This window comes from Canis lupus, chromosome 2 (genome assembly GCF_011100685.1).
Source record: "Canis lupus familiaris isolate Mischka breed German Shepherd chromosome 2, alternate assembly UU_Cfam_GSD_1.0, whole genome shotgun sequence".
Classification (NCBI taxonomy): Eukaryota; Metazoa; Chordata; class Mammalia; order Carnivora; family Canidae; genus Canis; species Canis lupus.
The window spans coordinates 27,159,136-27,172,628 of record NC_049223.1 but is presented as its reverse complement, the minus strand read 5'-3'; the positions used below and the strand labels follow the sequence as shown (position 1 = coordinate 27,172,628).

General features: G+C 45.3%; 1 protein-coding gene across 2 annotated transcripts in view; it reads left to right on the top strand.

Moving 5' to 3' along the window:
* The window catches only part of TAF3 (TATA-box binding protein associated factor 3), a 180,414-nt gene extending 173,257 nt beyond the window's left edge, over window positions 1-7,157 (top strand). For both annotated transcript variants that reach the window (XM_038530162.1, XM_038530163.1), the window contains exons 5-7: window positions 352-607; window positions 4,093-4,199; window positions 5,190-7,157. In XM_038530162.1, coding sequence (XP_038386090.1) covers window positions 352-607; window positions 4,093-4,199; window positions 5,190-5,304 — 478 coding nt within the window. In that variant the 3' untranslated portion in view covers window positions 5,305-7,157. The remainder of the gene's footprint in view (window positions 1-351; window positions 608-4,092; window positions 4,200-5,189) is intronic.
* The last annotated feature ends 6,336 nt before the right edge of the window (window positions 7,158-13,493 follow it).

Below are 13,493 nucleotides of genomic sequence, written 5' to 3'. Positions count from 1 at the left end.
CAGTCTCACGGGACTAGCATGGGGCAGACCTGGGGTTTGAGCTCAGGTCTGCCCTGTGTGAGTCCCAAGGATGCACACTCCGGAGACCTGCCAGCTGAAAACAGTAGGAAGGGAGCCGTGGCTACTCTTGCCTCCCAGGGAGCGTCCCTCACCACTGGTACTCACCCTTCTCCCCAGGCCTGACTCTGACCAAGCTAAGAGGGGAACAGGGGCCTCTGTGGCTGTCCCCAGCTGCTTGCTTAGAAGAGTATTTTGCTCCTAGAAGAAGAAAGTTCTTCTGTAATAATGTTTGAAATGCCTGATTTGACTGTACCATCTGTTGTGACTTCTCCCTTTCTCTCTTGTTGACAGTGTCATCAGCAAAGTGGTCCCAGCCCCTGAAGCTAAACCAGCCCCTTCTCTGAGTAGACCCAAGACCCCACCGCCTGCAGCAGCCCCTGCCCCTGTCCCTATGCACGTCGCCCCTGCCCCGGTGCCTTCGCCGCTCCTCACGCAGTCCGCCGCGGCCCCAGCTTTGATGCCGGCCTCATCCCCAGCCATATCTGGAGCCGGAACCTCCAAAGCCCCGGTCCGAAGTGTGGTCACGGAGACCGTCAGCACTTACGTGGTACGCTGCCTTTTATTTCTGTCGTAGCTAAGCAGGAGGCACCTCCGAGCTTGCTCTTCCACCGTGAAAATGTTTTCAGTTACCAAGCGGTGTCTTATGTGTCACTACCGAATTTCAGAGGCAATTCTTTATGACCAGAAAGGTATTTCCACTGCATTTTCAAGCTTTGGGCTGTAAAGTATTGTATTAAGGTATTTGCATATTTAGTATACATAAATAATCAAATCATTGTCAATCATATGTCAAATCAGTATCACAGCATTGTTTTTCTTTAGTTTGTATTGTTTTATATGTATATGCAACAATGACAACGTATAAATATAGGGATGAATAGTGATATTCAAATCCCACATTGAATTTCTCGTTCAACCAATTATTCACTTAAGAGTATAAGTTACGGGGATCCCTGGGTGGCGCAGCAGTTTGACGCCTTGCCTTTGGCCCAGGGCGTGATCCTGGAGACCTGGGATCGAATCCCACATCGGGCTCCCAGTGCATGGAGCCTGCTTCTCCCTCTGCCTGTTTCTCTGCCTCTGTGTGTGTGTGTGTGTGTGTGACTATCATAAATAAATAAAAATTTTTAAAAAAGTATAAGTTACATAATGTACACAGATCATATGGGCCAGATGCTGTTTCTAGGTAAAGGTGCTAATTTATAGTATTTCACTGGTGAAGGTCTAGGATACTCTAGACCTTCAGGACCTTCATGTTAAGGAAATGAACTTTCAAACCACAGGGCTTCTTAAGTATCTAAGCATGTCTTCAGATGGTAAAACTCAGCTTCTTAATGAGTTCACATTGTTGTCATGGGACTGTTGTCAGGTATTTTCCCCATACTTAATATATCAGGTCTTACTCAAGCCCTAAAGTCAGGCTAGTAATGAAGTGTGTTTATAAATGCATCCTTTGTATAAGTGTGGAATGACATACGTATATACAACACAAAGATTTTAGGCGCACAGAGGCACTACATATACTGATACTGCTGTGCCACCAAATATGTAGACTGTGACCTGTCAGCCTCCTGATGCACAGATCTGTCTGACTAGATAGGATTGGGAAGTAGGACTCTGACAGTTATTATAAATCAGATAAATATTTTCTCTTTTAGGCAATTTCAATAGAAATTTCAATAAATCATTACACTTTTGAGGAATTCTAATGATATAAAGGATAAAAAGAAAATCTCAAAAGTACTGAGGGAGGATATAAAGACATGAAAAATTAACAGAAAAATATTAAATTGGCAATTCAAGGCAAAAATAGAAGATGCGCTAAAATTTGTGATCATCGAGGCACCTGGGCAGCTCAGTCAGTTAAGCATCCTCTTGGTTTCTGCTCAGGTCGTGATCTCAGGGTCATGAGATCAAGCCCAGCTTTTTAAGCTCTGTGCCGAGTGTAGAACCTGCTTGAGATTCTCCATCTCCCTCTGCCCCACCCCACTCATACGCATAGTCGCTCTCTCGCTCTCTCTGTCTTTTAAAAAAAAAATCTGTGATCATCGAACTAGCCCATTCAAGGACCAGTTGTCCTGGGTGGGTTTTTTTTGGGGGTTTTTTTTTGGTTTTTTTTTGTTTTTGTTTTTTTTATGATAGTCACACACACAGAGAGAGAGAGAGAGAGAGAGGCAGAGACATAGGCAGAGGGAGAAGTAGGCTCCATGCACTGGGAGCCCGACGTGGGATTCGATCCCAAGTCTCCAGGATCATGCCCTGGGCCAAAGGCAGGTGCTAAACCGCTGCACCACCCAGGGATCCCTGTCCTGGGTGTTTAAATAGAGGTCACATCACCCCTTGATTTCATATATAACTTCTTCTACCTCCGTTGCTTCATCTGTAATTAGACTAGATGATCAATACAATGTGTTCTATCCTTCTGATTCTCCAGAGGACTTTAGGGCTAACTCCCTGGTGATGGATCCAATTGGCATAGGCAACATGGATGGAATGCCTTGTATCTCCTCAGAGACACTTTGTAGACAGAGAACAAAATGTGCGTTTTGGGCTATTGAGCAACATAGGCTATTGAGCAAAAAGGCTGATTTTGTCACTGCCTGATAGTGGGACTTTATAGTGACCACTGTAGTGTTGCTCACGTTCCCCCAGCTCCAGCTTCCCCATTCTTCACGTATCCAAGGGTTGTTTCAGGATGAGTAAACAAAGTCAGATGTTTGAAGAGCTCAGTACACTGGTTAGATGTTAGTTATTAAGGATGCTATGGCCAATTTCTCTTGTAGCAACAGAGTTATGGCCTTCTCATTTCAAGAGAGGTCAACCAGCAGCAGGGCTGGCCATGCGTGGCCGCTGCAGGGCATAGGATGCTGGACCAGTCTTAACCCTAGACAGCTGGCACCAGAGAACTGGTGGTTCTCTGCCCTGAGAAGCAGAGGGTGAAACCAGACACGTAGCTGCCCACAGGCTTCTTCAGGAAGCTTTCAGATCAGTGTAGCTTGCCTTTGGTAGAGACCCTTCCAAAAATGGTCAGCCTTAAAATAGCACATCAGTGGAATGAAGCATCTGTGTCCCCAGTATACCCACCACACTCAAAGAGAGCCCTTCTTTTCTGAATATCTAGTCAGTGTTGTATCCGAAAAGCTAGGAACCAACTATACTTTGCAAAACAAACTGAATGAGACCATTTGCCGTGTGACTGTAAAAACTTTTGAAAATCAGCTTGTAGTCATTACTGTGTTCAGGAGGCCCGTCCTAGATTTGCTTCTTCCAGATTGGTTTTGTTAATGTGGAATTTGAGGAAGCGACTTACGGATGCTTCTTATTTGGAACTGCGAGGTTAGGGAAAGCAAACGCCAGAGCTCACCACATTCATAACAAAATGATGTTAAAATGTGTACCTCGTTGGCCTCCTGCGCCCCTTATTCTATTTGCCCTTTAGTTGATTGTGCTTTACTGAAAATGTCATAAAGGGAATGGAAAGTTACTTAGTAACAGCTCTTTTATATCCTTGATCTTATCAGCTAGTTCAGGAGAAGGGCTTGGCTAATAAGTAATAAGGTGATACACGCACATTGGGCTGCATGTATTAATTCCATGCCCGTGAATGTGACTGAGAAAGCTGCATACGATCGAGGTTTGTAGCTTTCAGAAATATCCGTCACTGCCACGATGACCGTGATTAGCACCGACTTACATGTCTGTGGTAGCTTTTAGATCAAAGTGGCTACAGGTCATACAGTGCATAGAACTGGTGATAAAATGCTTTGTTTTTATGACTTACAAAAGAGAGTATAAAATACTCATTAGAAGTGTCTTCTCACTGAGTACGTAGTAGCTCTCTCTTCTTCATGTGATCCCGGGGTAGGGATGATCGCGATCATGGCTTCAGTGAATTGTTAAACCGCTTGCTTGTTTATGAGGCTCACAGGATAAAGCGCTAATCATTCTTACCCTGCTCTCTTTTTGGTTCTTTTTTCACATTCCGTCTGTCTTTGTCCCCCTTTTCCCATCCTCCCATTTAAAAATCCTCAGATCCGAGATGAATGGGGGAATCAGATCTGGATCTGTCCTGGATGCAACAAGCCCGACGACGGGAGTCCCATGATCGGCTGTGACGACTGTGACGACTGGTATCACTGGTGAGTGCTGTGGGCCGGGCCAGGCTGGCTGCAAGGTGGGGGCTCCTCAGGGCACAGCGGTGACCACGATCCATCCTGGACACTCTCTCCGTTCCACTACCATCCTAGGGCAGTGCAGGGAGCAAAATCACAGTAAGAATAACATGTAATTACTATTAATTGTAAAAATCGACAATCTTTGAAGTGTTGTTCTTCAACCTAAATTCCAAATATTTTGCCTAGCCTATATATCCTTCTTATTAAAAAAAAAAAAAAAAAATGGAAGGGCACCTGGGTGGCTCAGTCAGTTGAGCATCTGCCTTGGGCTCAGGTCACAATCTCCGGGTCCTGGGATTGAGTCTCATCCAGCTCCCTGCTCAGTGGGGAATCTGCTTTTCCCTCTGCCTTACCTCCATTTGTGCTCTCTCTCATTCTCTCTCAAATGAATAAAATCTTTAAAGGAAAAAAAAAAAAGGAGATAAGGGGTTTCCCTTTCCTTTTTTCCCAGTAATATTCTATAAGCCTCAGCACTTGACAGTAGCCTTGAGGGATGCCCTTGGTAAGCAAGTCACAAGGTGCAGGAAGACATGGCTTGTCTGCCTGTCCGACCTCTCCAACAGCGCCCCCAAACTAAGCAAACGCTGCCAGAATGTATGTGAATAATCTCCTCATTTTACAGTTTAAAAATAAGATATAAAAAGATAGAAATCCACTCAGCCACATGATATAGGATGTACCTATAAGATAAAAGAAGAACCAGCCTGCTTCTGTCTAAAAAGGGGAATGATAGCTAATTCCTGCAGCATGGTGGCAGGAAGGGCCACCCAGGCACAGTCACCCCCCTGCCCAGCCACCACACCTCCCAAGTCGGAGCTGTTCAGCCTGGACCCTGCTAGACATGCTCCAGACCTAAAGATGATCTAATTATTTAAAATTATACACACAGGGAAGGAATATGTCCATAAATAAAGCTTCTTCATCCAAAATCTTGTTTGTTCCCTACCTGTGTAGGCCGTGTGTCGGAATAATGGCTGCACCACCAGAAGAGATGCAGTGGTTCTGCCCCAAGTGTGCCAACAAGAAGAAGGACAAAAAGCACAAAAAGCGAAAGCACCGGGCCCACTGACACGTCCTGCGGCGTGGCCTCAGAGGGGAGTTGGTGCAGGTCTGGCGGCCTGTCCACCGCCCGGATCCCTGCAGAGAGCGAACCTCTGGTGACCGGGGACAAGAACGCAGCGGCCACCCTGGATTGTGCCCCGGGACCACCCGGCAGTGTGACTGCAGAGAGACTCGAGTCGAGGCGTGGCCCAGGACCGCCACGCCCCACTTTTCTATTACCAGTGACAAGTATTATTAATAAAAAGACCGTAATCTTCCCTTCTGATTTTCTTTATTCTCTCCAGGGCCTTTTCGTTAAGGTATTAGATGAGAAGATATGTGTCAGCTGCCTCTACTGTAACTCCTGGACGTCAATAGTCTGTACAGTTTGCCACCTCTTCCCCTCTCTAGTAAGATAATCATAATGACAGAAGAGAACACTCCACTTGGAGTGCCGGTAAATATTTTTGTGATGAAAATATATGAAGCTTCCCTGCCCCCGCCCCCCATTTTTAGTACTAACATGTAAAATGTTCAGGCCTTTGTGAAATACCTTCTATTTTTTAAGAAAAAGGTTTCTATCATGTCCTGTTTGCTTTTTGCGCAGATTATTTTTGTTGACTCGCACGTGTTTTCTACGTTCGTGGCCATCGTCCCCATGCCCTTCTCTAAACTGCTGGCGTTCTCACTTGCTTCTACATTTCATCGACTTGTACAAAAACTCCCCCGACTAGCAGATCTCCCCCCTAATGTAAATAATAAATATTTATGAAGTAGTTATTTTTTAAATTTTTATCGTGTTTAATTCTGGCTTTCTCTGAAATCCACGGTGATTTCAGCCATGTCTGTAATTACTGCTGTACATAAGCGAAGAAGGCTAGAAACAGAGCCATAGTTCCAAGTAATCTACCTTGAGCTGAACCCGCCCGGTGCCCTGGTCGCTGTGGGGAGGAGGGCCCTAGCAGTTGGAAGGAAAACAAGGCAATTTAAATCCATTCTTTATGATTTGAAATTGTTTTGTTATCTCTAAGTTTCTTTGACTTACTTTTATGAAACGGACATGTAGATTCCCCAAAGTTAAAAAAAAAAAAAAAAAAAACTACAAAAAACAGGAAACGAAAAAACATAGACTGTAGCATTTTGTGTTTATATTGTTTTATTTCTGCAAATCTGTTCATTGAGATTGTGGTTTAAAAGGCTGAAATGAAGTATATTATGATTTTTTTTTAAAGAAAACTCATCAAATTTCAGGGTATCACAAAACTTTATTATATTACTATACTGCCCACTATTTATTATATGTTATAGATGTCTGAGAGATAAACCAAATATTTTATTTTTAATGTAAAACATCAAATTTAACTTTATTAGCATATTTTAGCAACTTTGGAATAAATATGGACTTTTACTTGATTTTGAAATAATCCCAATTTGGGCCAGTGTAATGGATATCTTGAATGCTACAATATGGGCTTTGAACCTAAAACAAATATATTAATAGAAATTGTGAATTTTTTTAACGCCAAGTAAATTGATATTAGTGTGTGAATTAGTCATATTTTAAGACTTATTATGTGGTCAGAGAAATGAGGTTTTCTGCCATGAATGTTAAATTGCAAATCAGTGGAAATGGAGCCGACCTTTTAAGGGTGCAGTATTTCACTGCCCTCCTTGTTCTAGAAGCCAAAATGTTTCTATCCCTACAAAGAAACGAAACATCTATGTCGAGCTATGTGTGGGGGTTTTTTTTTGTTTGTTTTATTAATTTGAGATCATCCTAAATACTTTATACAGTATTTTCACATGCACAGATATACCCATTAGTGCTTTTTGGAGAGGGATGGGGGTGGGGAAGTACAAAATAAAGATTATTGGCTATTTCATAGTTTGCTTTTCCATTTTCTTTATTCAGGATTTAGTTCCTTGAGGCATGGTCAGTGGATCTAAAGTTGCCACGTTTAAGTGAGCCGGTCACACTTCTGAAATAAGAATGGAGGTGCCTCTATATGACTTTCCCCCAGTCCTACTGTCGAGAGACTTCAGCCCATAATACATTGAAGGAATTTCAATCAGTTGTTGTCCCTTGCTATTTCATGGTTGCTTTCCTAAATCCAGTTCATGATTTTATAAATGGCCTTTGCAATAATAAAACCAAAGAATCATTTTCAGGGGGCTGGATAGCTCAAGGGATTAGTAATGGAATACAGAGCCTTTCACCTCTAGGTCAGTGAGGTGAATCCAGTCCAGGTCACTGGAGACCCAAAGCGGCTACCCTCTTCCGACCGCTCAGCGGCCTGCATGCACCGGCCTGGTGGTGTCAGCCTCTCTGCCCGACGGCTGTCCTTGCACCAGCCAAAGGAAGCTCGAGAAACTGCACAAAGAAACGTGGACCGGAAGATACAACACCTGTGTCACAGAGCAAAGTGAGCAAGTTGGCCAGAGCCGTTCTCCATAAAGTCGCGTGGAGAACAACAGGTCTGTAACTTAGAAAAAGAGTGTAGAAAGAGCGGACACGATTCGCTTTGCTTCATGCAGTCAACAAAGTCAGCCAAGGGGAGGCCCGTCCCGGATGGGAGGGGAAAGATGATGTAATCCAGAACAAGGCTTTAGGGGACTCAAGAACCCCTAAGAAGAAAGTGGGTTTTGACTTTTGACGGAGGAAACATCAGAGCGAGCGGCAGCGACGTGAGGGGGGCCCGGGCCCAGCCCTGGACACCAAGGGACAGACAGGACCTGGCCTTGGCAGCAGTGTCCACCGACCTGGCTGTCCCCATCCGAATCGCCACTGTCACCTGCTCTGGGCAGACCACACTCTGTGAAGTGGGCAGCAGGAGGACACACGCACACACAGCACCCTGGCTAGTGATTTCATCGGAGGAAGCAGTGTTTTAAAAGGAGAGCAACACTCCCACGCCCGGAAAACAAACTTCTGATGGGATCATCTGCACGCACAGCCCTACGAGGCCAGCAAAGCGGGCTTTCTGTGCATGGCCAACCGGGTCTCTCTTCTGAGCATGTCTGCAGCAAAGTACAGTGAGGATCTTTATCCTCCAGCTGGTTTATGGTTCCAAACGTCCCGAAGAAAATCAGAGGGTATCAGAGCATTCCGGCTTTGTCGGGCTCCTTCTCAGAGATAAAATATAGTGCCTCTCTCCACTGTGTCACCTAAACTGGCTTTGTTCCCTTTTCAATAGGATGGTTAAACAAAGGCCTACTAACCAAATTAAAGTCTAAACTGAACACTGAGATATGGAAACGTCGCCAGTAAGAATGCTAATGAACGAAGTCCACGAAAGGCGTGCTGGCTAAGTTTTCAATACAAACAGCCCAGTGGCCAATGTCTCTAGATCACAGCAGTTTTCTTTAGAAGGTTTAAGTCTAAAAGTAGATGAGTTCCCCTGACTGAAGAGCGAGACAGATAAACTGTTCTGAATGAGGTCTCTCCGCAGCCGTATCAGCCATTCCACGAGGGAAGGATTTCTTTGAGAATCTCGCATTAGTCGTAGCGAAAAAGTATAAAGTCACCATTAATCCACACGTGCAGGCCAAAGGATGAGGCTGGAAATTAGATCCTTAGATGGACAGCGGAGCAGTTCATGCTTCCCGTCATTTGAACGTTTGCTTGAGGTGTCCGTTACCAGAACGACTGCAGTTAACTGCCTTTTCATCCTGGACAACCTGGTCGTTAGTTTCTTTTCTAGAACAGTTGCAAACACTTGCATCTATTGATTGAACATTTGCTGGGCACCTTTCAAGCCAGATCAGCAAATGCAGGCTTAGAACTGAGCTGGGTGTTTCCCGGGCTCTGGCTTGCGAGGTGTGCGCGTCCTTTCTCGTTCTCTCCAGGCTGCTGCCACGATATAGTAGGTACGGAAATGTATGTCATCAAGTCCTGAGAACCTTCCTTGCTGCCCTTGGTGCCATTTCTCTATCATAACCTTTATCTACCCGAGACCACAGGCAGTTTTGATGTTAATATAGCTTTACATGTGGAAATGTTTGTGTTTACAACAAAAGATTTCAAAGCTTAGCAAGTGGTCACGTCATGGTAGGAACGACAGCCGAGCTGACATCCTATGAACACACTATACCCTCCACGAGATGTGACTGTGTGAGGCTTTCAGAACAGAAGCAGCATCTTCTCGGTACTTTGTCCTAAACCATAATTTCCTACTGTATCCTGGAAACCCAGTCGGCGTCCTGGTAACCTTCTGAAGTTTTGTCGGGGTTTTGAGTTTGGTCTTAGTTTTGACTAACGGAACATTTAAAATGGGATTATCATAGGCAGAAATTCATTGTCCTGTCCCTTAATGAGCCAACTCTAGCCAAGTTAGATGCTCTGAAGAAAACGTTTGTGCTGCTTCTAGTTAGCTCAAGGTTCTTACCAGAGGGAGTTCAAACAGTCCGAAAATATTATCAGGTTATATATTCTGATTATTTCTCCTATACTGCTTGGAATGTGGGTTAAGCTTCATTTGCTAGCTTTTAGAAAGTGAATTCTCTGTAAGTGGACTTCTAAATAACCAGTTCCCCACCTTTCCTGTCCTTTGTTAGTTTTGACATAGCTATTTGCAACATGCGCAAAAGCAAATAATAAATAACAGGCCCAGGATGTCTTAGACTGAGCCATAATCCTCACACGTCTCAAAAAAAAAAAAAAAAAATCTTCGCCCGTCATCTCTCTAGGCAGGCACGTGATGTGCCATGGGAGTACAAAGGTGAAATGAGACGCGTCCCCGGGGCTGTAGAGAGCTGTCACCGGCAGTCGCGTTGGCAACATGTTCTGCACCTCAGAATGGATCCCCGCCGAAAGTTCACAGTAAGATGACCCTCCTGCACGCCCTCAACCGAGTCTGGACCCACCAAGGTGCGTAGGCTGTTTTTGGCGAGCTTCACACATTAAATTGATGCTCTGCTTCGCACATCTTTTCAGATTGCATTTAGATTTTTAACTGACTCTAGGATGATAGCAGCCAAGAGTACAGATTCAAATCCTGGCTCTGTTGCTCAGCTGCTGAATAAACTTGAACAAGTCCCATCTCTAAGTCTCCATCCCCTCCTCTGTAAAGGAGGAGTAAGAACACCTGCTTTGGACAGTCATGACATTTAACGAAATCGTATACCACTTTGCACGTTAAAAGCTCAATAAATGACAGCTATAGTGTCTATTGTGGCTTTATTTTTTAGCTTACTCCATTAATATGTATTATCTTGCTCTTTCAGTAATTTTTCGGTGCCCTACGAATTCTGGATGTTCTACGAGCCTAAGATTATGGGTTTCAACACCCCCACAAAAGAGTGATCTTAATATAATCAAGGCTTGAAAAGTTGGACAAGGCAGTAACTAGGCAATTTTTTTTTGAAGATTTTATTCGTTTATGTGACAGAGCACAAGCAAGGGTCAGCGGGAGAGGGAGAAGCAGACTCTCCACTGAGCAGAGAGCCCTGACGTGGGACTTGATCCCAGGACCTGAGATCATGACCTGAGCCGAAGGCAGATGCTTAACTGAGCCACGCAGGCACCCAAAATCATTTGATTATTGGACATAGATGATCACTGGGAGAGAGAGGCTTCCTCCCAGCGCCCCTTTTCTCCAGAATGGGCAACTGCCACTTGATGTGGTGCCTGGACAGTAAACAGAGGCCTAGGCCCCGGTCGCAGACCCAAGTGCACCCATTAGCAGGACTGTAAGACCAATGTCAGTATGTCGTGCGACGCAGCTGACGCGGCCGTGGTGTCTCTAAGTCACGCGGCTCAACAATCTCGGGGAACGAAACGGAGCAGGAAATCACGGAGGACACAGCACGTTCCTCCCTTACATTCAGCCACCTGTGGCTGCGCGGTTTCTGGACAACCTCAGGCTTTAGTGCAGTAAGTGTATCAGGTAAGCGTACCCAACTCACACTCAAAAGGAAGAGAGCTTTCTCCAGCCTCGGCAGCGTGGTCCAGCTGCACGACACGCTGAGTTAGGGAGCACCCTCTCCGCGTCAGGGACCCTGCTCAGTGCACGCCGACCCGAGTCCCTTAGCTGCTGTGCTCCACGTCGGGGCCACGGCTGCTGAGCAGGATTTTCCACAATGATGGAAATCCTCTATCATCCTTGCACCATCCAAGACGGCTGCCGAGGCCACGTGGCCTTTGACACTCAACATGTGGCCGCTACAACTAAGAAACCCAACTTTTGTTGCATTTTAACTCCTTGAAGTATAAATAACCACAGGTGGCCAGGAGCTGCCGCACCTCTAGAACATGCACACACATAGACCCTTGCCACCGCACCAAAGCTCCAAGCCTCCACGTGCGCCAGGACGCTGCAGGAGAGGCAGCAACGCCATAGCCACGCTTCCTAACTCTGTGCCGTTCTCAGAACTTTGATCATGAGACAAAGATGCCACGCGAGGTCCGTATACCCTTGTAGCTCTGCCATTCTCTGCCTGAGGTGTCAAACGTTAGAAGTTCTGTGTAAGAGGCAGTGACACGAGAAACGTAGCCAATGCCTGTCATGATGTGAAATCCATGGGGAAGGGGTGTGTGTGTTGTGTAATGGAACCCAATTGGAAACCACTTACCCCCGACCCTTCTACAGTGTGGGTGTGTTTGAAAATAGCAAAAAAAGAAAAAAAGAAAATATCAAAGAATAAGCTCCAAGTTAAAAACAACAACAGCAAAAAGCGAAATCAAATTAGGATACAAAAAGTAGGCACAGAAGCTGTTCACCTCTCGCAAGGGCAAATTTCAAAAAGAAGAGCAGAAGGACAGTTTCTCCAGCACGCAGAATGGCCGTGGCCGGGCAGGTGGAGCGAGTGTGTGGACTATCATCTCCTGCACAGACAGTGTCTTTAATTACAGAAGGCTGGAGAAAGCAACATTTATATTCCTTATTGTCCATAAAATGGAAAAAGGCAAGTTGAAGACTTTGGTTTCAACTTACCAACAATTCTTCACTAAGTACGTACTTTGTGTATCCAGGACTCTGAACCTACATACAAAATACCAGTTGTCAGGGGTTTGTAGCAGACTTGAGGGAAAATTTTGTGTTGCATCGACTGAACCATTAATGTGAACACAAGATGTGCTTGTTCCTAGTCATTCATTCAATCTAGGGACACCCTCGCGGCTTCCATGAGGTTCAAAGCATGTAGGTAATAGTGTTTCAAGGTCCACTTCATTTCTGGGATGCCCGGGTGGCTCGTGGTTGAGCATCTGCCTTGGGCCCAGGGCGTGATCCCGGGGTCCTGGGATCGAGTTCTGCATCGGGCTCCCCACAGGGAGCCTGCTTCTCCCTCTGCCTGTGTCTCTGCCTCTCTCTCTCTGTCTCTTGTGAATAAATAAATAAATAAAATCTTATTTTTTTTTTAAATGGCCTATTTCATTTCTTGGAAGGCTAGGTATTTTTTCGGACCTTTTTAATGTACAGATCATGGTCACTGAGCTTTGTTTCAAATCACGAAAAACAAGAGGGAAGTCCCACTTATTGATTACAAAATACCCGGCCCTATGTGAGGGCTTCAGATTACCAGACCACCAAACAAAGCTGGCCCACGTTTCAGTTTGTAGTCACGGACAATACAGCAATTTAATGCAGCAGAAATCCTGACCGGATTCGAAAGATAGATGGTATTTCTGCCAGAAGAGGTTGGTTATTCACCTCCTTTCCCAAGCGACTGGTTTATGTTGATGTCAGACAGTCGCACACTTTGTCTCTGAGACATGTATCAAAGCTTGTGGACACAGATTCCTCTGAAGGACGTCTATATAAAGCCACACAGTGTCATTCCTACACCTCACAACACTTCATACGTACATTTGTACATAATTTTGAAAGTTTCCAATTTAGTGTGACACAAAAGTCACACTAAGCAGCTACCGATTTTAACGGGAGTCATGCACTTGGGAACAAAACAAGCATTTGCAAGCTCCTGTTAATCATGTTGCTTTCCGGGGGCACCTGGGTGACTCAGTCAGTGAAGCATCTGCCTTTGGATCAGGTCATGATCTCAGGGTCCTGGGATCGAGTCCTGCTTCGGGCTCTCTGCTCAGCGGGGAGTCTGCTTCTCCTTCTGCCCCTTCTCCCATTCATGTTTGCTCTCTCTCTCTCTCTCTCTCTCTCTCTCTCTCCCTTTAAAAAAAATTACGTTGGAGCACCTGGGTGGCTCAGTGGTTGGGTGTCCGCCTTCAGCTCAGGGCGTGATCCCAGGGCCCTGGGGTGGAGTCCC